Source organism: Oncorhynchus nerka, linkage group LG9a (assembly GCF_034236695.1).
Source record: "Oncorhynchus nerka isolate Pitt River linkage group LG9a, Oner_Uvic_2.0, whole genome shotgun sequence".
Taxonomy (NCBI): Eukaryota; Metazoa; Chordata; class Actinopteri; order Salmoniformes; family Salmonidae; genus Oncorhynchus; species Oncorhynchus nerka.
Window position 1 is genome coordinate 23,687,232 of NC_088404.1, and position 24,873 is coordinate 23,712,104.

General features: G+C 43.6%; 1 protein-coding gene across 1 annotated transcript in view; it reads right to left on the reverse strand.

Annotated features, from left to right (window-relative positions):
• LOC115134075 (protein-methionine sulfoxide oxidase mical3a-like) overlaps nucleotides 1-24,873 on the reverse strand; it is a 119,472-nt gene that overhangs the window by 18,769 nt on the left and 75,830 nt on the right. The window contains 10 exon segments of the mRNA XM_065022435.1: nucleotides 402-2,369; nucleotides 2,372-2,414; nucleotides 13,805-14,004; nucleotides 15,307-15,381; nucleotides 20,321-20,365; nucleotides 20,993-21,055; nucleotides 21,505-21,651; nucleotides 22,293-22,370; nucleotides 22,828-23,081; nucleotides 24,667-24,862. Coding sequence (XP_064878507.1) covers nucleotides 402-2,369; nucleotides 2,372-2,414; nucleotides 13,805-14,004; nucleotides 15,307-15,381; nucleotides 20,321-20,365; nucleotides 20,993-21,055; nucleotides 21,505-21,651; nucleotides 22,293-22,370; nucleotides 22,828-23,081; nucleotides 24,667-24,862 — 3,069 coding nt within the window.

The window sequence follows — 24,873 nt, forward strand, 5'->3', positions numbered from 1 at the left end:
TACCTACATATACATAATACTTCAAATCAATCCCCTAACCAAACCTACATGTACATATTACCTCAATCAACCACCCCGACTACATCGTACCCCAGTACACTGACTCGGTAGCGGTACTCCTTGTATATAGCCTGTATATAGCCTCGTTATTGTTATTTTATTGATGCTATTTTCTTTATAACTATTTGTTAATTGTCTTACTTTTTAACTGCATTGTTGGGAAAGGGCTCGTAAGTAAGCATTTCACGGTAAAGTCTACACTTGTTGTATTTGGAGCATGTGATAAATAACATTTGATATCTAGACCAAATGCCTTGATCAAGCTCTAAGCAAGTCAGTGCAGTATGGTCCATTGTAAACTACAGGCTCCATGAACTCCCTTGTTTCTCTGTCTGTCTCACCTGATGACCTCCCGAGAGGAGATGATCTCTTCTTCCCTGAGTCATTGGTGGTAGAGCTGGACGGCGTGCTGGGACACGACTTGTCATCCTTATTCTTCTTCTTGTCTTTCTTGTACCCTGAGAACACTGCCTTCCACAGGGACTTGTGTTTGGGAGGCGACGGCGTCTCGTCTGCACCGTGCTTGTAGGAGAGTCGGCTCTCGTTCTTGGCTTTCTTCTCCTTCTTGTTCTTGCGTGGCGAGAAAAGGGAGCTGCGCTTCTTGCTCTTGCCTCCCGAGGCGGAGCCGTCAGAGGACACAGTCGAGCCGTCCAGACTCTTGTTAACCTGAATGCTGAAGAAAAGCTCTGGCAAAGTCTCCGCCTTATTTGACTCCAGAGCAATCACCGCAGATGTCTTTGGCGAGCCGGACAACTTCTTAGTACTTTTTCCGGATGTCTCTGATGAGGCTACATTCCACACCACTTTAGCAGTGGCGGCAGAACCCTTGGCCATGTCCGTCTCTTTCATCTTGCTGAGCTGCTTGGCCATAGCATCTTTTAGAGCTTGGCTCTTGATTGACTTCTCTCTGGCTCTCATCCGCTCTTCAGCTATTTCCTTGGCCTCAGGGGAGAACTGCTGGGCCTTATGGTTTTTTGAGGCCTGCTGGTTCCCGGGGAAATTGGCTGTTCCATTCTCCATAGCCAGGGCCAAGTGAAGAGGAGGTTTCTCCCTCTCCCTGTTGGGCCTGCTTGTGGGTGGGGTGTAGAACCTGTCCATGGTTGTGTCTGGCGTCCGCTCGTCATACGTGTCCTCCACGTCGTCTGCAAACGGGATCTCTGCCACGCATTCTACAAATGACTTCCTCACCTCCTCCCGACGTGGTTTGCTGATCTTCTCCCGTCTCATGGTCACCACAGGAGCATTGACCGGAGCTGTGATTGGTGAAGTGACCAGTGTAGCCCTGGGGGCAGGCTTGGGCACAGACACAGGGCTGAGTTGGGTCCTCGGTACAGGCACAGGGCTCTTGATCTTGGTGGGTGCTGCCTTGGCTGGCTCAGGTGTAGTGGGGCCATCGATCCCATTGTTCCAAGAGACATGGTTCTTCTGCTGCTGCCTTAGGGTGGCTGGCTCCTCGTTGGGTGGGGGTGGCGGGGGGCTGGAGGGCGGGGTGAGCATGGTGGAGTCGGAGGTGTTGTAACTGTCGCTGGCTGCCTGGCTGGTCTGGCTGGTGGTCGTGCTGCCATTGAGGCCCAGGCCAGAGCTGCTACTTAGGTCCCTTTGATCCGTGGCTTTGCTCTTGGGCTCCACAGGGGAGATGACCTGGCCCTCCACTGTAATGTTCAGCCTGCGGATTACCGAGCGGCTGGTGAAGGAGGAAAGCTGCTCCGACAAGTCCTCTGGGGTGTAGGACTTGGGCGAAGAGGAGTCCGGGGTGGGAACCCTACCCACAGTAACAGGACTCTTCTCTGGGGATTTGCTGCTGCTACGTTCCATTGGGGTGAGACCCAGACTCTTTCTGATCTCTGCACTCTTCAGCCAGAACTCCTCGATGATGTCCGTCTTCTTGACAGGGGTTTCCAGGTCTGATGAGTCTAGGGATTTTTGTGGCTCGGGGATAGCGCTGTCAGATGAGGCTGGTTTAACCAGCGGTGTGGAGGTGACTGCAGGGACAGGCTGAGTCCTGACGGGGGAGTCGGAGGTGAGGGATGAGGAAGGCTCTTGGCAGGGCAGTGGCTGGGCACAGATGGGAGACAGCGGGTTCTCTGTCGGGGGACAGGAGCATGGCGGAGAGTTAACAGGGGATTTGGTGGTAACGGTTTCGAGTAGTGGGACAGGCTGGGAGCAGATAGGGGAATGGACGGGGGAACAAACAGGGGAGCGGATGGGGGACATAGTGGGGGCAAGGTATGGAGGGCTCTTGGCATTGGGAGTCTGAGATGTCCTCTGTGGTGTTGTGATGTCCTCCAGTGGAAAAGGTTCGGGGAAAAGTGCATGCCAGGGGATTTGACCAGGCAGGGAGAGGGGTGAGACATCTGGAAGACAAGCAGAGGAAGAGGACCACTTAAACTCTGAGAAACTCATAGAATGCCATGAGGGGGAAACATTTCGGTAACCCTTTACATTAAGTTGCCCCTATTATTACGTAACTAACACAGTAATAACTGTGTTAACATAGGAGTTACAGGCTTTGCTATTCAATTACATGGCAATACCAGAGTTGATAAATATGCTCAGACCTGGTAACAACAACTGTAACAAGGAACACCCTGCCATTAATTACCGGTCATTTTCAATTTGTTAATTCTTATTTTATGACCTGGCTCAAAGGCTATACCAAATCAAGTGTAACGTTAGAACAATATAGTTACATAGGAGATACTTGTAATTATCACCCAGGAGCAAGCAACTTAATGTAACGTGAAACCCAGTAGAGTATAATCTTTGTAATTACTATGCAGTTACAATGTAACAACCTTTGCAGACAATAGGCTAACGAGGAGAAATTAGGAGAAAGGACAACATTAGGTATAACTCTTTTAGTTAAGATTGTTACATTGTAAGTACAAAATAACAATATTTAACAACCAACTCAGTAATTACAATGTTGTTACAAGGGATATACATGTATTTACAATGTATTTACCCAAGAGCAAGCAACAATGTAAAGTTACATTTTTTATTACTTTGTAGTTACAATAGGCTAACCAGGAGAATTAAGGAGACAGTTTGACTTTTCTTTAATGGATGACAAACCATATTCAAACCATTCAATTTCAATTCCCCATTTCAGACTCAAAGCAATAACTATTTTAGCTACTGCAGGTGGTGGTCAAGCTAGCTGGCTAGCTTTTCCCCTTCACTCACTAATGTAGCTAGCTAGCTAACTAGCTAAGTACTGGCACAATGTCAACACATTTTCCAACTCGGTCAATAAACGTTACAAAATTGTAATAAAACCTATTAAAACATTTGGTTAACACTGTTATTTCACTATTTTTTAGAGACTTACATGCAAGTTTGCACATTACAAAGAAATAGCATGTGCCTTCCATTTTGGCTACAGAGGAGAGTGTGAGCTAAGACTTGTAATAACTAACCCAAGATAGACCAGAGCCTGTTGTTTCCAATGAGAGCAAATGAATCAGTGGGCAGAACAAGCAAGGAGGTGGGCAGAACCAAGCACAAGCTAATGAGATCCTATTGGCATGTTCTAGCATTTATTTGCATATTTCCGTTAGGGAACGTTAACTCTGTGAAGTGCACGTGTGCAATAACTTAATTAGCCCTTGCACTCCTTCTAAACAACACATTTCCTAAACTCTGGCAAAGGGTAAAGTCTGCAAAACATAGCACACTCAGTTTGTTACAGATTACAGATTATAGTTTTGAAAACAGAAAACTGTATGGAGATCAAATGGTTTTTTTAACCTTTATTTAACTAGGCAAGTCAGTTAAGAACTAATTCTTGTTTTCAATGACAGCGTAGGAACAGTGGGTTAACTGCCTTGTTCAGGGGCAGAACGCCAGATTTTTACCTTGTCAGCTCGGGATTCGATCTTGCAACCTTTCGGTTACTAGTCCAACTCTCTAACCACCAGGCTACCTGCCGCCCCTGACGTTTCATCGATGACAAGATTTGTAGAATGTTGGCCAAAATCCATCTTGCGCCATCTGCTCTTACTGCCGGCCATTGGGCTTCCTCTCATCAACATACTTTCTATTGAGTGGAAACGTCAACAGGATGCTTCACATTTATACATCCGGTGAAATATCTGGCTCATTGTTCTATCTGTGGTGTGAGAGGTAAATGTGATGTCACTTCCTGGTGAACTCGTCATTATATACAAATCTGGTATAAGTGCAAGATGCTCATGTCTCTGCCCTAACAATGGGAGTCGTTGTCCGAAAGGCAGGAAGGCAGGCAACAAGCTTAGGTCAAAGACAGTACAGTATGAAGATAGGCAGAAACTGACGCTCCAATAAAAATCCCTGATCATACTTGTAGGTGATGTCATGGCGACGTTGGCTAGCTAAGCTCAGAAACACGTCATCGGGTCTAACAGTCCTGTGATATAAAGTTGTTTTTGACGAAAATGAAAACGGGCCAGTTTGTCACTTCCACAAGGTTGGAGAAATAACATGTTCTTGACACAAACTAGTGTGCCTGGAACCTAGTACCATACCACATTCAAAAGGCACTTAAATATTTTGTCTTTCCCATTCACCCTCTGAATGGCACACATACACAATCCATGTCTCAAGGCTTAAAAATCCTTCTTTAACCGGTCTTCTCCCTTTCATCTATACCAGTGATTCCCAAACTTTTTATAGTCCCGTACACCTTCAAACACTCAACCTCCAGCTGCGTACCCCCTCTAGCACCAGGGTCAGCGCACTCTCAAATGTGTTTTTTTTTTGTCATCATTGTAAGCCTACCACACACAATACAATACATTTAATAAACATAAGAATTAGTGTGAGTTTGTCACTTCCCACAAGCCGGGTTGTGACACAAAGAGCTCTTATAGGACGAGGGCACAAGTAATATAATAATAATCAATCATTTTGCTCTTTATTTAGCCATCTTACATATACAACTTTATTTATTCATCGAAAATTGTGAAAAACTCATCACATGTTAATGAGAAGGGTGTTCTTGAAAGGATGCACATAACTCTGCAATGTTGGGTTGTACTGGAGAGTCTCTCAGTCTTAAATTATTTTCCACACACAGTCTGTGCCTGTATTTATTTTTCATTTTAGTGACGGTCGAGAATCCACTCTCACATAGGTACGTGGTTGCAAAGGGCATCAGTAACAGCGCGATTTGCCAAGTCAGGATACTCTGAGCGCAGCCCAATCCAGAAATCTGCAGTGACTTCTGATTAAATTATAATGTTCATAGAACCGCTTGCTGCGATTTTGATGAGGCTCTCTTGTTCAAATATCGGTAAGTGGACTGAAGGCAGAGTATGAAAGGGATAATGAATCCAATTGTTTGTGTCATCCATGTTGGGAAAGTACCTGCGTAATTGCGCACCCAACTCTCCCAGGTACTTTGCTATATCACATTGTCAGTAAGTTTGAGTTCATTTGCACACAAAAATCATACAAATGATGTAAAAACCTGTGTGTTGTCCTTGTTAATTCAGACAGAGAATTGCTCCAACTTGTTAATCATAGCCTCAATTTTGTCCCGCACATTGAATATAGTTGCAGAGAGTCCCTGTAATTCTAGATTCAGATCATTCAGGTGAGAAAAACATCACCCAAATAGGCGTGTGAGAAACTCGTCATCATGCAAGTGGTCAGTCAAGTGAAAATTATGCTCTGTAAAGAAAACTTTAAGCTTGTCTCTCAATTTTAAAAAAGTGTAAATACTTTGCCCATTGATAACCAGCGCACATCTGTATGTTGTAAAAGCGTTACATGGTCGGTGCCCACATCATTGCATAGTGCAGAAAATACACGAGAATTCAGGGGCCTTGCTTTAACAAAGTTACCCATTTTCAAAACGTCTTTCAAGCTTTCAGGCATTCCCTTGGCAGCAAAAGCCTCTTGGTGGATGCTGCAGTGTACCCAAGTGGCATCAGGAGCAACTGCTTGCACGCATGTTACCACTCCACTATGTCTCCCGGTCAAGGCTTTTGCGCCATGAGTACAGATACCAACACATATTGACCACCAAAGGTAATTTGATGTAACAAAGCTGACCAATACTTTAAAAAATATCCTCTCATGTTGTCCTGGTTTCCAGAAGAGGATGTCGTTCTTAATTGACCCCCGATAAACGTAACAGACATACAGCTGAAGTTGGAATTTTAAATGTATTTGGCTAAGGTATGTAAACTCAGTTTTTCACAATTCCTGACATTTAATCCTAGTAAAGATTCCCTGTCTTAGGTCAGGATCACCACTTTATCTTAATTAAATGTCAAAACAATAGTAGAGAGAATGATTTATTTAAGCTTTTATTTCTTTCATCACATTCCAAGTGGGTCAGAAGTTTACACTCAATTAGTATTTGGTAGCATTGCCTTTAAATTGTTTAACTAAGGTCAAACATTTTTGGTAGCCTTCCACAAGCTTCCCACAATAAGTTGGGTGAATTTTGACCCATTCCTCCTGACAGAGCTGCTGTAACCGAGTCAGGTTTGTAGGCCTCCTTGCTCGCACAAACTTTTTCAGTTCTGCCCACAAATTTTCTATGGTATTGAGGTCTGGGCATTGTGATGGCCACTCCAATACTTTCACTTTGTTGTCCTTAAGCCATTTTGCCACAACTTTGGAAGTATGCTTGGGGTCATTGTCCGTTTGGAAGACCCATTTGCAACCAAGCTTTAACTTCCTGACTGATGTCTTAAGATGTTGCTTCAATATATCCACATCATTTTCCATCCGCATGTTGCCATCTATTTTGTGAAATGCACCAGTCCCTCCTGCAGCAAAGCACCCCCACAACATGACGCTGCCACTCCCGTGCTTCATGGTTCGGATGGTGTTCTTCGGCTTGCAAGCTTCCTCCTTTTTCCTCCAAACATAACGATGGTCATTATGGTCAAACGGTTCTATTTTTGTTTCCTCGGAGCAGGGGACATTTCTCTAAAAAAGTACGATCTTTGCCCCCATGTGCAGTTGCAAACTGTAGTCTGGCTTTTTTATGGCGGTTTTGGAGCAGTGGCTTCTTCCTTGCTGAGCGGCCTTTCAGGTTATGTCGAAATAGGACTCATTTTACTGTGGATATAGATAATTTTGTACCCGTTACCTCCAGCATCTTCACAAGGTCCTTTGCTGTTTTTCTGGGATTGATTTGCACTTTTCGCACCAAAATACATTAATCTCCAGGAAACAGAACATGTCTCCTTCCTGAGCGGTATGACAGCTGCGTGGTCCCATGGTGTTTATACTTGGGTATTATTGTTTGTACAGAAGAACTTGGTACCTTCAGGCATTTGGAAATTGCTCCCAAGGAAGAACCATAATTTGTTTTCTGAGGTCTTGGCTGATTTATTCTGATTTTCCCATGATGTCAAGCCAAGAGGCACAGAGTTTGAAGGTAGTCCTTGAAATACATCCACAGGTACACCTCCAATTGATTCAAATTTGGTCAATTAGCCTATCAGAAGCTTCATAATTTTCTGGAATTTTCCAAGCTGTTTACAGGCACAGTCAACTTAGTGTATGTCATGGAATTGTGATACAGTGAATTAGAAGTGAAATAATCTGTCTGTAAACAATTGTTGGAAAAATCACTTGTGTCATGCACAAAGTAGATGTCCTAACCGACTTGCCAAAACGATATTTTGTTATTAACAAGACATTTTTGGAGTGGTTGAAAAACGAGTTTCAACCACTCCAACCTAAGTGTATGTAAACTTCCGACTTCAACTGTATACCAGGAGATGTGCCAGGCCCACCACATCTGCTGACTCATGCAGCTGTAACGCATAGAATTCACTGGCTTGTATGCAAAGCCATGTCACTGATGCGTTGTGAAACAGTGTTGTTTGATGGAGACATTGTATGTATAGTTTTTTTGGGCCTTTTCCCCCAGCATTTTCCCAGCCAAGTCCTCCACAATTGTATGGGGCTTGCCTGTCCTAGCCACTCGGTAGCTCACCATATAATACGCTTCTAGAGTAACGCTCATCCCTTCGACGATATACGTGGATCCGACCATCACCTCTGGTGTGAGAAAAACTGCAACTCGTCAGTGAAGAGCACTTTTTGCCAGTCGTGTCTTGTCCAGTGACGGTGGGTTTGTGCCCATAGGCAACGTTGTTGCCGGTGATGTCTGGTGAGGACCCTTCCTTCCAACAGGCCTACAAGCCCTCAGTCCAGCCTCTCTCAGCCTATTGCATACAGTCTGAGCACGGATGGAGTGATTGTGTGTTCCAGGTGTAACTCGGGCAGTTGTTGTTGCCATCCTGTACCTGTTCCGCAGGTGTGATGTACCGATTCTGTGCCAGTGTTGTTACACGTGGTCTGCCACTGCGAGGACGATCAGCTGTCCATCCTGTCTCCCTGTAGCGCTGTCTTAGACGTCTCAAAGCTAGGACATTGCAAATTATTGCCCTGCAGTCATCATGCCTGCTTGCAGCATGCCTATGGTACGTTCACGCAGATGAGCAGTGACCCTGGGCATCTTTCTTTTGGTGTTTTTCAGAGTCGGTAGAAAGGCCTCTTTAGTGTCCTAGGTTTTCATAACTGTGACCTTAATTGCCTACCGTCTGTAAGCTGTTAGTGTCTTAACGACCGTTCCTCAGGTGTATGTTCATTAATTGTTTATGGTTCACTGAACAAGCAGGGAAACCGTGTTTAAACCCTTAACAATCAAGATCTGTGAAGCTATTTTGGATTTTTACGAATTATCTTTGAAAGACAGGGTCCTGAAAAAGAGACATTTCGTTTAAGTGAACCCAAAATCAATGTAGTCATCATCATATTTTCACCTCTTCGATGGTCCAACGTCCCCATCTGTTGTTCGTTCGGTGCTTTCCCAGGTAAGGGGGCAGTATCTCTTCGACTGCATCAGATGTTGTTACTAGCTGGGCTAACAACAAAGGTAGGATTACTGATGCTATATTGGATGTGCTCGTGGAAGCAGAACAACTTGTGCCTTCAACAAGTGCAGGTGTAGTACTGCTGGTAGTAGCAGTACAACCAGTAGAGCTGGTATGTGTCTCTATGGACCCGGGCCTAACTTGTTTTAACCATTTATCAATTTTAGAGCAAACGGAATGAGCAGCAGCTACGTTTGGCTACGTTAGTGGAATTCCTGATTGGATGTTAATTATTTGACTAGTCTACCTGTAGTCTACCTGTAGTTGTTGTTATTTTGTTTAATTTTATTTTTGGCAGTGAAACGAGGCTACTCAGGCTAGAAAAAAACCTCAAATGTATAGACCTATTGGAAAATATAGATGACTGTTTGAAAACGTGAAGATTTTTTTTTTAAAGTATTTAAAAAATGTTTTTATACCAATCACATTTTTATTTGGCGTACACCGACGGCATTGCGCGTACCCCAGTTTGGGAATACCTGATCTACACTAATTTAAATGGATTTAACAAGTGACATAATTAAGGGATAATAGCTTTCACCTGGTCAGTCTGTCATGGAAAGAGCAGGTGTTCTTAATGTGTCGTACACTCAGTGTATATCCCTTGTAACAATATTGTAATTACATGGTGGGTTATTAAAGATTGTACCTATAATGTAACTAAAAGTTGTCCTGTCTCCTAATTTATCCTGTTTAGACTAGTGTCCGCAAAGGTTGTTACATTGCAACTACAAAGGTTGTTACATTGTAACTACATAGTAATTATAAAGGTTATACCCTACTGGGTTTCACGTTACATTAAGTTGCTTGCGCCTGGGTAGGTACCTCCTTTGTCCCACCTCCCACACATGCGGTGACCTCACCCATTACAACCAGCATGTCCAGAGATAAAATCTCTCTCATAATCACCCAGTGCCTGGGCTTACCTCCGCTGTACCCGCACCCCACCATACCATACCCCTGTCTGCGCATTATGCCCTGAATATATTCTACCATGCCCAGAAATCTGCTCCTTTTACTCTCTGTCCCCAACGCTCTAGGCGACCAGTTTTGATAGCCTTTAGCCGCACCCTCATACTACTACTCCTCCTCCTCCTCCTCCTCTGTTCTGCGGGTGATGTGGAGGTAAACCCAGGCCCTGCATGTCCCCAGGCACCCTCATTTGTTGACTTCTGTGATCGAAAAAGCCTTGGTTTCATGCATGTCAACATCAGAAGCCTCCTCCCTAAGTTTGTTTTACTCACTGCTTTAGCACACTCTGCAAACCCTGATGTCCTTGCCGTGTCTGAATCCTGGCTCAGGAAGGCCACCAAAAATTCTGAGATTTCCATACCCAACTATAACATCTTCCGTCAAGATAGAACTGCCAAAGGGGGAGGAGTTGCAGTCTACTGCAGAGATAGCCTGCAAAGTAATGTCATACTTTCCAGGTCCATAGCCAAACAGTTCGAACTACTAATTTTAAAAATTACTCTCTCCAGAAATAAGTCTCTCACTGTTGCCGCCTGCTACCGACCCCCCTCAGCTCCCAGCTGTGCCCTGGACACCATTTGTGAATTGATCGCCCCCCATCTAGCTTCAGAGTTTGTTCTGTTAGGTGACCTAAACTGGGATATGCTTAACACCCCGGCAGTCCTACAATCTAAGCTAGATGCCCTCAATCTCACACAAATCATCAAGGAACCCACCAGGTACAACCCTAAATCTGTAAACAAGGGCACCCTCATAGATGTCATCCTGACCAACTGGCCCTCCAAATACACCTCCGCTGTCTTCAACCAGGATCTCAGCGATCACTGCCTCATTGCCTGTATCCGCTACGGAGCCGCAGTCAAACGACCACCCCTCATCACTGTCAAACGCTCCCTAAAACACTTCTGGCCCGGGTATCCTGGAATGACATTGACCTCATCCCGTCAGTTGAGGGTGCCTGGTCATTCTTTAAAAGTAACTTCCTCACCATTTTAGATAAGCATGCTCCGTTAAAAAAATGCAGAACTAAGAACAGATATAGCCCTTGGTTCACACCAGACCTGACTGCCCTCGACCAGCACAAAAACATCCTGTGGCGGACTGCAATAGCATCGAATAGTCCCCGCGATATGCAACTGTTCAGGGAAGTCAGGAACCAATACACACAGTCAGTCAGGAAAGCTAAGGCCAGCTTCTTCAGGCAGAAGTTTGCATCCTGTAGCTCCAACTCCAAAAAGTTCTGGGACCCTGTGAAGTCCATGGAGAACAAGAGCACCTCCTCCCAGCTGCCCACTGCACTGAGGCTAGGTAACACGGTCACCACCGATAAACCCATGATTATCGAAAACTTCAACAAGCATTTCTCAACGGCTGGCCATGCCTTCCGCCTGGCTACTCCAACCTCGGCCAACAGCTCCGCCCCCCCGCAGCTACTCGCCCAAGCCTCTCCAGGTTCTCCTTTACCTAAATCTAGATAGCAGATGTTCTGAAAGAGCTGCAAAACCTGGACCCGTACAAATCAGCTGGGCTTGACAATCTGGACCCTCTATTTCTGAAACTATCCACCGCCATTGTCGCAACCCCTACCCCTATAGATCCCCAAGGATTGGAAAGCTGCCGCAGTCATCCCCCTCTTCAAAGGGGGAGACACCCTGGACCCAAACTGTTACAGACCTATATCCATCCTGCCCTGCCTATCTAAGGTCTTCGAAAGCCAAGTCAACAAACAGGTCACTGACCATCTCGAATCCCACCGTACCTTCTCCGCTGTGCAATCTGGTTTCCGAGCCGGTCACTAGTGCACCTCAGCCACGCTCAAGGTACTAGACGGTATCATAACCGCCATTGATAAAAGACAGTACTGTGCAGCAGTCTTCATCGACCTTGCCAAGGCTTTCGACTCTGTCAATCACCATATTCTTATCGGCAGACTCAGTAGACTCGGTTTTTCGGATGACTGCCTTGCCTGGTTCACCAATTACTTTGCAGACAGAGTTCAGTGTGTCAAATCGGAGGGCATGCTGTCCGGTCCTCTGGCAGTCTCTATGGGGGTGCCACAGGGTTAAATTCTCGGGCCGACTCTTTTCTCTGTATATATCAATGATGTTGCTCTTGCTGCGGGCGATTCCCTGATCCACCTCTACGCAGACGACACCATTCTATATACTTCCAGCCCGTCCTTGGACACTGTGCTATCTAACCTCCAAACGAGCTTCAATGCCATACAACACTCCTTCCGTGGCCTCCAACTGCTCTTAAACGCTAGTAAAACCAAATGCATGCTTTTCAACCGTTCGCTGCCTGCACCCGCACGCCTGACCAGCATCACTACCCTGGATGGGTCCGACCTTAAATATGTGGACATCTATAAGTACCTAGGTGTCTGGCTAGACTGTAAACTCTCCTTCCAGACTCATATCAAACATCTCCAATCGAAAATCAAATCAAGAGTCGGCTTTCTATTCCGCAACAAAGCCTCCTTCACTCACGCCGCCAAACTTACCCTAGTAAAACTGACTATCCTACCGATCCTAGACTTCGGCGATGTCATCTACAAAATTGCTTCCAACACTCTACTCAGCAAACTGGATGCAGTTTATCACAGTGCCATTTGTTTTGTCACTAAAGGACCTTATTCCACCCACCACTGCGACCTGTATGCTCTAGTCGGCTGGCCCTCGCTACATATTCTTCGCCAGACCCACTGGCTCCAGGTCATCTACAAGTCCATGCTAGGTAAAGCTCCGCCTTATCTCAGTTCACTGGTCACGATGGCAACACCCACCCGTAAAACACGCGCTCCAGCAGGTGCATCTCACTGATCATCCCTAAAGCCAACACCTCATTTGGCCGCCTTTCATTCCAGTTCTCTGCTGCCAGTGACTGGAACGAATTGCAAAAATCACTGAAGTTGGAGACTTTAATCTCCCTCACAAACTTCAAACATCTGCTATCTGAGCAGCTAACCGATCGCTGCCGCTGTACATAGTCTATCGGTAAATAGCCCACCCATTTTTACCTACCTCATCCCCATACTGTTTTTATTTATTTTATTTTATGCTCTTTTGCACACCAATATCTCTACCTGTACATGACCATCTGATCATTTATCACTCCAGTGTTAATCTGCAAAATTGTAATTATTCGCCTACCTCCTCATGCCTTTTGCACACAATGTATATAGACTCTCCTTTTTTCTACCGTATTATTGACTTGTTTAATTGTTTACTCCATGTGTAACTCTGTGTTGTCTGTTCACACTGCTATGCTTTATCTTGGCCAGGTCGCAGTTGCAAATGAGAACTTGTTCTCAACTAGCCTACCTGGTTAAATAAAGGTGAAATAAAAAATTTTAAAACATGACAATTAAGTAGATCCTATGTAACTATATTGTGTTTATTTTTATGTTATGACCTGGCTCAAAGGTTATACCAAATCAAGTATAACATTAGAACAATATAGTTACAGAAAATTACTGGTAGTTAGTGACAGGGTGTTCCTTGTTATAATTGTTGTTAACAGGTCTAAGCCTATTTATAAACTCTGGTATTACATGTGGATTCAATGGTAGTGGCACCTTGTAGTAACATGTAACAAGGTCAGATTTTGGTTTGAGTTGTTAACATTGTAATTCACAGGTGACTTTCAAACATGTAATAACAAAACAGTTACATAGCGGAACAAGAAAATGTGTAATAACATAAAGTTACACATGTGGAATAACCTTCAGCAAGTGAATGTGTAATTACACATTCCATGTTCCAATTGTGTAATAACTGATTTTGCAACAACACGATAACCATGTAATTATATAGTAAAGCCTATGTAACTCCTACATTGTGAGTAATAAGGGCAACTTAATGTAAAGTGTTACTAACATTTCTTACCTGTGAATCAGGCTGTGGAGTCGGTGGTTTGACTGGCAAGAGCACAACTTCCCCAACTAACTTCACTGGACTGACACTAGACTGTTCAATGCTGAAGGCGAGCCCCTGACTTTCCGACTTCTTGTCCTCTTCAGGAAACGCTTCACTGATCTCTGACTGGTGTAGAAGAGCCTCATCCTCTGCGTCGGAGGGAATGTCTTCTGTAATAATATAGACAATAAGTATATCTTAGAACTCGATAATGTACACTACTGTTCAAATGTTTGGGGTCACGTCCAAATGTCCTTGTTTTTGAAGAAAAAGCTATTTTTTTGTCCATTAAAATAGCATCAAATTGATCAGAAACACAGTGGCAGCTTCATTAAATAGTACCCGCAAAACACTGCCTAGAAGGCCAGCATCCCGGAGTCGCCTCTTCACTGGACGTTGAGACTGGTGTTTTGCTGGTACTATTTAATGAAGCTGCCAGTTGAGGACTTGTGAGGCGTCTGTTTCTTAAACTAGACACTAATGTACTTGTCCTCTTGCTCAGTTGTGCACCGGGGCCTCCAACTCCTCTTTCTATTCTGGTTAGAGCCAGTTTGCGCTGTTCTGTGAAGGAGTAGTCCACAGCATTGTATGAGATCTTCAGCTTCTTGGCAATTTCTCGCATGGAATAGCCTTCATTTCTCAGAACCAGAATAGACTGACGAGTTTCAGGAGAAAGGTCTTTGTTTCTGGCCATTTTTTGCCTGTAATCAAACCAACAAATGCTGATGCTCCAGATTCTCAACTAATCTAAAGGAGGCCAGTTTTATTGCTAATTTAATCAGCACAACAGTTTTCAGCTGTGCTAACATAATTGCAAAAGGGTTTTCTAATGATCAATTAGCCTTTTAAAATGATAAACTTGGATAAGCTAACACAACGTGCCATTGGAACACAGGAGTGATGGTTACTGATAATGCGCCTCTGTACGCCTATGTAGATATTCCATTAAGAAAATCTGCTGTTTCCAGCTAGAATAGTCATTTACAACATTAACAATGTCTACACTGTATTTCTGATCAATTTGATGTTAAATGGACAAAACGTTTGCTTTTCTTTAAAAAACAAGGACATTTCTAAGTGACCCCAAACTTTTGAATGGTAGTGTAATTCACCATATTTGGTTGTGAGTGGAAGTGCCAACCAGATGCTTCAAAGTTATACATCTGGTGAAATATCTGGCTAATTGTTTTATCTGTAGTGAGAGGTGAGAGGTAAGTGTGATGTAACTTCCTGGTGAACTCACTTATACCAGAGATATGTATATAATGATGAGATGCTCATGTCTCTGCCCTAACAATGTACTAACAAGTGCATCTTTGAACCCGATAATGTACCTCACCAGTCTAACCCTTGCTGTCATCATAGCTCATAAATTACATTTGTTCATACACATTCTGTGAAACCTCACTCTAGTATTCAATTAATAATTAGATAATTAAACAGTTGATTTGTTGAAAAAGTTGGTTGCATACCCTGATCCATCTCGGTGCCCGGCTCAAAATCATGGCTGCCAACTTCTACTTCCGGGTCCTCATCCTCACAGGTCTCTGAGGGCACAGGAGAGCGAGGAAACAGTGAAACAGGTTACCAACTGAGCTTTTAGTCTGGTTCAACTAGGGCTGTGGAGGTCATTACATTTTGTAATTGACCGTTAATTAACATAAACACATTTAGCATAGCCTACAAGCCACTGATGCAGAACTTTGGAATATCTACATTTCAATAAATGTCTAATAAATCCATGTAATGTAGCCTACACTATCACAATGAATCCATTATGTTTTTGAGAGGTCTAAAGAAACATGATATGAAGAAAATGTAGTCTATTTCAGAAGAACAGAATAGCATACTCTGCATTGTACTTACAGTGGGGCAAAAAAGTATTTAGTCAGCCACCAATTGTGCATGTTCTCCCACTTAAAAAGATGAGAGAGGCCTGTAATTTTCATCATAGGTACACTTCAACTAGGACAGACAAAATGAGAAAAGAAATCCAGAAAATCAAATTGTAGGATTTTTAATGAATTTATTTGCAAATTATGGTGGAAAATAAGTATTTGGTCAATAACAAAATATCTCAATACTTTGTTATATACCCTTTGTTGGCAATGACAGAGTTCAAACGTTTTCTGTAAGTCTTCACAAGGTTTTCACACACTGTTGCTGGTATTTTGGCCCATTCCTTCATGCAGATCTCCTCTAGAGCAGTGATGTTTTGGGGCTATTGCTGGGCAACACGAACTTTCAACTCCCTCCAAAGATTTTCTATGGGGTTGAGATCTGGAGACTGGCTAGGCCACTCCAGGACCTTGAAATGCTTCTTACGAAGCCACTCTTTCGTTGCCCGGGCGGTGTGTTTGGGATCATTGTCATGCTGAAAGCCACGTTTCATCTTCAATGCCCTTGCTGATGGAGGTTTTCACTCAAAATCTCACGATATATGGCCCCATTCATTCTTTCCTCTACACGGATCAGTCGTCCTGGTCCCTTTGCAGAAAAACAGTTGAGTTTTTACCAAAAAGTGATATTTTGGTTTCATCTGACCATATGACATTCTCCCAATCTTCTTCTGGATCATCCAAATGCTCTCTAGCAAACTTCAGACGGGCCTGGACATGTACTGGCTTAAGTAGGGGGACACGTCTGGCACTGCAGGATTTGAGTCCCTAGCGTAGTGTGTTACTGATGGTAGGCTTTGTTACTTTGGTCCCAGCTCTCTGTAGGTCATTCACTAGGTCCCCCCGTGTGGTTCTGGGATTTTTGCTAACCGTTCTTGTGATCATTTTGACACCACGGGGTGAGATCTTGCGTGGAGCCCCAGATCGATATCAGTGGTCTTGTATGTCTTCCATTTCCTAATAATTGCTCCCACAGTTGATTTCTTCAAACCAAGCTGCTTACCTTTTGAAGATTCAGTCTTCCCAGCCTGGTGCAGGTCTACAATTTTGTTTCTGGTGTCCTTTGACAGCTCTTTGGTCTTGGCCATAGTGGAGTTTGGAGTGTGACTGTTTGAGGTTGTGGACAGGTGTCTTTTGTACTGATAACAAGTTCAAACAGGTGCCATTAATACAGGTAACGAGTGGAGGACAGAGGAGCCACAAAGAAGAAGTTACAGGTCTGTGAGAGCCAGAAATCTTGCTTGTTTGTAGGTGACCAAATACTTATTTTCCACCATAATTTGCAAATACATTTATTATTATTTTGTCTGTCATAGTTGAAGTGTACCTATGATGAAATTTACATGCCTCATCTTTTTAAGTGGGAGAACTTTCACAATTGGTGGCTGACTAAATACTTTTTTGCCCCACTGTATGTTCGTTAGGTCTTGATCTGGCTATGCCATATAGCTGTGGGCTACACTAGTTAATTTAGCAGACAAGATTTGGTTAGAATTCCTTGGCATTATTTTATAATATTAAGAATACAATTGAACATACTGTAGCTGAAAAAAATAGAAAGGATATTTTCTCCAAACGATTTGAGGACGCACATGTGGCTGTTCTGTGTTGAGCGGTTAACAAAGAAACAGGTGCTCTTACATGCTTAATTTAGAGTTATTTATGTAACTTTAGTTGTGATACAAATTTTGGGCGGTACGATTTGATTTTTAATACATTCTAGGCTGCATGATGCGACGAATGATGATTTGAAAAAAGTTGCATGAAAGCCATGAGCTCAGCTTTGTTTTTTGCACAGGCTGTACACACTTTAGTCACTTTAATCCCTCAAATTTCCCAGCTGAAAAAAAGAAAATACCCTAAAAAAGAAATCCATGCCTTTAGCGGCCAGTTGCCGTTGTGCCACTTCTTCCCGCTGCGTGCCGAAGCACCTCTCAGTCACATGGCTTTCAGTCACGTGATCGAGTCTTTCTCACAGGCTATAAGTGAAGACGGACACATCGGGGACGTAACCTTGTGTGTCCTTATCCAATTCAAAGGCGCATTTTGAAGATATTGGAAGTACAGTCCACATTTACTTTACTTTTCATCAGCCAACAAGATGAGTATGCAAAAAAACGAACAGCAAAAGCACTAGCCTATGTCAATCTACTATCCCCCATAGTAGAAAGGTTGACCTATTCTATTCTGTGCAATAAATAAATATTCCAAACACTCAGATAGGTTCCAAATTAATACAACCACTAGCATCACTAGCATCAAAAAACCTGTTTGACACAATGAGCTTGACGCAACAGATGAGAACGTTTAACCTGTTGAGTGTAGGGGGCAGGATTTTGATGTTTGGATGAAAAACGTACCCAAATGAAACTGCCTATTTCTCAAGCCCAGAATCTAGAATATGCATATAATTGACAGATTAGGATAGAAAACACTAAAGTTTCTAAAACTGTCAAAATATTGTCAGTGAGTATAACAGAACTGATATTGCAGGCGAAAACCTGAGGAAAATCCAACCCGGAAGTGCTGTTTTTCCTGAAAGCTCTCTATTCCATTGCCTGCCTTCGCTCCATTTAAAGGGATATCAACCAGATTCCTTTCCTATGGCTTTCCCATGGTGTGAACAGTCTTTACACATAGTTTCAGGCTTTTATTTTGAAAAATGAGTGAGAAAGATCACATCGCGTCATTGTATGGCTGGGTGCCAGCAGCGTCTTGCATGTGCAACAGCTTGGAGCAGACATTTTCTCTCTCTCTCCTATTGAAGAAGCTACAGTCCCGGATGAAATATTATTGATTATATATTGTAAAAACAACCTGAGTTTTGATTATAAAAAAATGTTTAACATGTTTCTATGAACTTTAAGGATAGTATTTAGAACTTCAGTCTGCCTGGTCGTGACCGCTCGAGCCTGTGGATTTCTGAACATAACGCGCCAACCAAATGGAGGTATTTTGGATATAAAAATAATCTTTATGGAACAAAATGAACATTTATTGTGTAACTGGGAGTCTCGTGAGTGCAAAAATCTGAAGATCAAAGGTAAGCGATTCATTTTGTTTATTGTTATTTTATTCGGCTTTCGCCGAAAAGCTTTTTCGAAATCTGACATGCCAGGTTGATTAACAACAAGCTAAGCTGTGTTTTGCTATATTGCACTTGTGATTTCATGAAATGTAAATATTTTTAGTAATTTAATTTGAATTTGGCGCTCTGCAATTCAGCGGATGTTGACGAAAATGATCCCGGTAACGGGATGGGTGCATCAAGAAGTTAACCTAAAATGTTGATAAACTATTAGGCTGTCACATTATAAGCGCAGCAATGTGCATACGGCAGTAGGCTATTAATCAAATGTTCCATTAGCAGGAAAACACCATTCTCAAAAGTGACCACAAATACGATTATGCACGTGATGCTTTTATTATAAAAGGTGAAAATTAATTTTATGGTGAAAATTATCTTCCCCAAACTTGAAACTCAAGCACTGCGTATGTATGCCAGTTAGGCTCTACACCGCTTGTAAAGCAGATTAATGTGCTTAATTTTAAGAGGTTATTTGACCACTTTAAAAACACAAGCCTATGAGCTAGGCTACATGCAGCATGCGCTGTTTGTCTTAAGCTGGGCATCATTCACAAGTGATAGTCTAATATTGTCACCCATCAAGACCATTCTTGATTTAATCTAGTCTTTACATATAGTAAATAATATGTGTGTGAAATTTGGACCATTATCATGCACCTGTCTCGAAAGAGGGGCAGCGGGAAAAAAAAGACATGTCATCTGTCCACTTAAATAGCGAATGGAGGATGCTTTTCCTGTGGTTCATTTTCATGCCAGCCATGTAGGCTATACTCCTGTTGTAAAGATAAGCAATGTACTTAATATTTTCTTAACATTAGGAAAGTTGAGAAATAAATGTAGTAGGCCTAGCCTATAGAAAGCGGATGGGATACTCCTCTTTTTAATAGAGGCCATCACTCTGTTTTCTCACGCAATTGCATAGCTGTTAGAAATGTTGCGCAACATGAGCGTTGAAGTGAAGTGTTTGATTAGATTTTCAATACATTTGCATTGATGTCAGATTGATTAGAGGGACATAATAGTGCGGGGGTACCAGGCAGTTAACAAGTTTGGTAGGTTATTAATGACCATCAGCAGCATCAGAGCTTGGAGAAGCCTAATTACCATGAGTACGGTCACATGGAATTTGACTGCAATCAAGACTCGTGACCGCAGGTGTGGCAGTAATACGGTCACCGTACCAGCCCTAGGTTCAACCAAAGAGAGCTGTCTAAGACTCCCTCAAAGCTGTCTAATCTGAACCCTCTGATTTTGTGACCTCAGGGCAGGCAAGAAACAAAAGGTTAAACAAACACTTAAGAAAAAGACCTTTGGGCGAATATGAAGCATGGAGACAGGAATGAGAAAAGCATTTGACTAGGCCTAGGAGAAGTCCATTTCTGGGACAATTATAAAAAATACATGTGTGGTAAGATGTTCATAGACACGTCATAACATTTACATATATTTGCACACAACAGGCTTTGCAGATAAACAAAGAAAAAGAAGAGCATATATTACCATGACATGATTGGTGGTTAGAGACAGACATGCACTGATCCATTACTGAAAATGCAAACAGAGGACGCTTGCATCAAGAAATTGCAAATCCACAAGGTGTTAACGGCATCCATGTTGAAGTGGAAAAGCAAAAGTATCCCTCCTGTCCAAGTGGTTCTTGTGAGATCCATATACTATACAGTATGTTACAAGTTTGTATGTTTTTTGTGTGTTTGTCAAGAACGAAACCACCCCAAAAGCTTGAAAAAGGAGTCAACCCACCTCAGAAACATGCCACTGTTAATATCAGAGGAAAACAAGGATTCCAGAGAAATGACAACTCCACCCACACAAGTCATTACCCATCTAGTGACATCATGCACGCCAGGCAGACCACCATAGGCTTGCAACAGCCCTGGTGAGTGTGGTGTATAGCCCCCCCCCCCACCCATAACTTATCTCCTTCTACTCCGATACTTTATAGTGTGATCTGACGTACAGGGAGGTGAGGTTGGGTGGTGAGAAAACTGGTAAAGTGTTGGTCTCTTGCGTTGTATAGTTCCAGCATGCATGCTTGTGAGTGTGTGTCTGTGTGTGCTGCCATGCTATAAGGAAGGTAGAGTAGAATAGAGCTGTAAAGCCAAGGTATAGGGATCATCATATATAATGATCACATATATCGCTCTGCACTACCTCCAGACACCGACTCCAACCAGACTCGCACAGCCTCATGACGGGCGGATGTGTTGGCGGGGGCTACATTTAAAACAGACATGGTTGGGACAGGATATTAACAGAACAGACACATGGGAAATAAATAACAGAACAAAGCCAAACCAAATGAACAGACAGAATAAACAAAAGGGATAAATAAAGGAAGGAACCCGAGGTGTGATTGGTGACCTTTGATCTGACCAAGTGAAACCTGTGTCTCTCTGTCCATCGGTCACAACCCCAGACTCCTTAACGTCAACACTGAGACAACATAAATGCTCAACAAAAGAAAGCAGGACAATCAAAACCACAGATGATTATAGACAAGAGGTTGATTAGTGTGGAAGGGTTGGTCCTCCTGGCCCAGACACACACAGCAGTAGCCAGTCTGATGAGAGACACTGGTCCCCAACCGGGAGACCCACAGTCAGGGAGCAAAGGGGCTGGCCTGGGAAGTGTACCCAGGGATTAGCTCCTCTGGGCTGGGTTACCTGTGGAGGAGGGCTGGGAGGCTGAGGCAGGAGGCCCCTCCGACAGCACGGAGACTCCTCTGATATTCTTAATGACTGTAGGATCCACAGGCTGCAGCGCTTGCTGGATCTGCAGGTATCTGGCTGTATGGAGGTGTAGGGGGTAGACTGTATATGGTTGGTGTGTGGATTTGAGTTCCATATTGCATGAAGTGTAAGAGAGTCGTTGAGTAATGGGAGTAGGAACACCAAGGGAAACAGACAGGACAGAACGGGAAAAGAGAGGGATAAGAGAGAGAAGGTATAGAGGTGATTTTAGAACAGTAGGAGACAGTCCGGTTGAAATATGATATACCACAGGAAGGAGATGGAGGCTGCATGCAATAGTGTCCTGGAACAACAGTAGCAGCTTTACAGTCAAATATTATAAATCAGAAAGACAAAGTCTCTACCATGGTAAAACTGTTGACTGACTAAAAAAGGGACACTGTACATGTTCTTAGTAGAAGATGGATTATTACAAAAACAAAGTTGCAAGAAAACAAGTTAATAGGAAGAACGTTAAGGGGTAGAATAAAATGGGTAGTGATATTTCAGCATGAGAATGTAAAACAGAGAATTAAAAATAACCGTCCTTCTCAGTCAAAATTCCACAATTCAAACATAACCATGCCAACCCAACACTGCAGGAGAAAGCCTGGTAAAAAGAAACAAACCCAACACAAGAGTTAATGAATGAGAATGTCCCTTCACTCGTCGTTAAGTGTGCAAACCCCATCAGCAGGCAGTGGTGCTACCTTTAAATGTACCTGTATCCTCTTCATCTTTGAGGTTCTCCAGCCATACACCTGACTGGAGCTCCCTCTCCCACGGGCAGTACTCCCCCTCTGCCAGTAGGGGGAGACATGCCCCACAACAGACAGATAGGCAGACAGGCAGACAGAGAGAGGGGGGAGGAGACACAGAGAAGATGAGGAAAACAATGACTTCACAGTGACAGGTGAAAGAGGAATACTTTTCTTTAAAAAACAGATTTAGTGAGATAAGAGGACCAATAGTCAGAGTTAAGATGAAGACAGAATGTTCACATACAAATGAGGAAGACATCATAGGGAAAACATTGACACCAGTTTACTGTAGAACCCACTGACTGAGTGACTAGACAGGTCTGCTACATTCCAAATCGCACATATCATAATTTTTTAATATATATTTTTAAAATTTCATGACAGAGTATCAGCACTCCAAACAGGAATTCTGAAAACTGAACCTGTAGATAACGACATACAGTAGACACACTTTGTAAACTTTAAATTGTCACGTAATTAAAACATTTTTGTTTACCATCACTCGATTCCTCCTCATCGTCCTCCTCTTCATCATCTTCCTCCTCCTCCACCTTTAGGTCTCTAACAATTTGAGCCCCATCCTCTGCCTCGGCCCCTGGGTCGCTGTCGGTCTTCAGCTTAGCATGGATCTCCACAGCCTCTTTCCAGGGTACCCCTCCCAGGTCTGAGGGGCTGGGGGGCTCCTGCTGCTCCTCCTCCTCATGGTCCTCATCCTCCTGGTCCTCCTCCTCCATGTCAGACTCAGAGCTGCTGTAGAAGTGCAAGAGAGGCAGATGTTAAAGCAGGCAGGGAAGGAGAGGATATATACACACACAAACACTTACTGGCACCGTATATATCCAATACTTTACAAGCACTGACCATAACCATCACATGCCAGCATGCAATAGTAAATTATAATTTAAGCATCAGCCACAGTTTGTGTGCATTACAATACAAATCGGAGGGCATGTTGTCCGGTCCTCTGGCAGTCTCTATGGGGTGCCACAGGGTTCAATTCTCGGGCCGACTCTTTTCTCTGTATATATCAATGATGTTGCTCTTGCTGCGGGCGATTCGCTGATCCACCTCTACGCAGACGACACCATTCTGTATACTGCTGGCCCTTCCTTGGACACTGCTATCTAACCTCCAAACGAGCTTCAATGCCATACAACACTCCTTCCGTGGCCACCAACGGCTCTTAAACGCTAGTAAAACCAAATGCATGCTTTTAAACCGTTCGCTGCCTGCACCCGCACGACCGACTAGCATCACCACCCTGGATGGTTCCGACCTAGAATAGGTGTCTGGCTAGACTGTAAACTCTCCTTCCAGACTCATATCAAACATCTCCAATCTAAAATCAAATCAAGAGTCGGCTTTCTATTCCGCAACAAAGCCTCCTTCACTCACGCCGCCAAACTTACCCTAGTAAAACTGACTATCCTACCGATCCTCGACTTCGGCGATGTCATCTACAAAATAGCTTCCAATACTCTACTCATGAAACTGGATGCAGTTTATCACAGTGCCCTCCGTTTTATTACTAAAGCACCTTATACCACCCACCACTGCAACCTGTATGCTCTAGTCAATGGTCCTCGCTACATATTCGTCGCCAGACCCACTGGCTCCAGGTCATCTACAAGTCCATGCTAGGTAAAGCTCCGCCTTATCTCAGTTCACTAGTCACGGTGGCAACACCCACTCGTAGCACACGCTCCAGCAGGTGTATCTCACTGATCATCCCTAAAGCCAACACCTCATTTGACCACCTTTCCTTCCAATTCTCTGCTGCCTGTGACTGGAACGAATTGCAAAAATCGCTGAAGTTGGAGACTTTCATTTCCCTCACCAACTTTAAACATCTGCTATCTGAGCAGCTAACCGATCGCTGCAGCTGTACATAGTCCATCGGTAAATAGCCCACCCAATTTACCTACCTCATCCCCATACTGTTTTTATTTATTTACTTTTCTGCTCTTTTGCACACCAGTATCTCTACCTGCACATGACCATCTGATCATTTATCACTCCAGTGTTAATCTGCTTAATTGTAATTATTCGCCTACCTCCTCATGCCTTTTGCACACAATGTATATACTCTTTTTTTCTTTCTCTACTGTGTTATTGACTTGTTTATTGTTTACTCCATGTGTAACTCTGTGTTGTCTGTTCACACGGCTATGCTTTATCGTGGCCAGGTTGCAGTTGTAAATGAGAACTTGTTCTCAACTAGCCTACCTGGTTAAATAAAGGTGAAATAAAATAAAACATAGGCCTAAACTGGTGAGATTCAACAGTTGCTCCCACTATCCATGCCCTCGCAGAGCTGACTGTCCCTCTGTCTTACCTGGAGCCCAGCTCTGCGTGTTTGTCCTTGTCCAGCACGCTGCTCAGGTTGTGTTCAGCCAGCGTCTCCTCGGGCACCTCCTCCAGATCTTCCTCCCGCTGTAGAGAGAGACGGTAGTTCTCCAGCTCGATGCGCTCCGGAGTGCCCCGCTGACGCTTAGGCAGGCTGGGCTCCTGCAGCCCGTTGACCTCTGGGACTGGGGTGGAT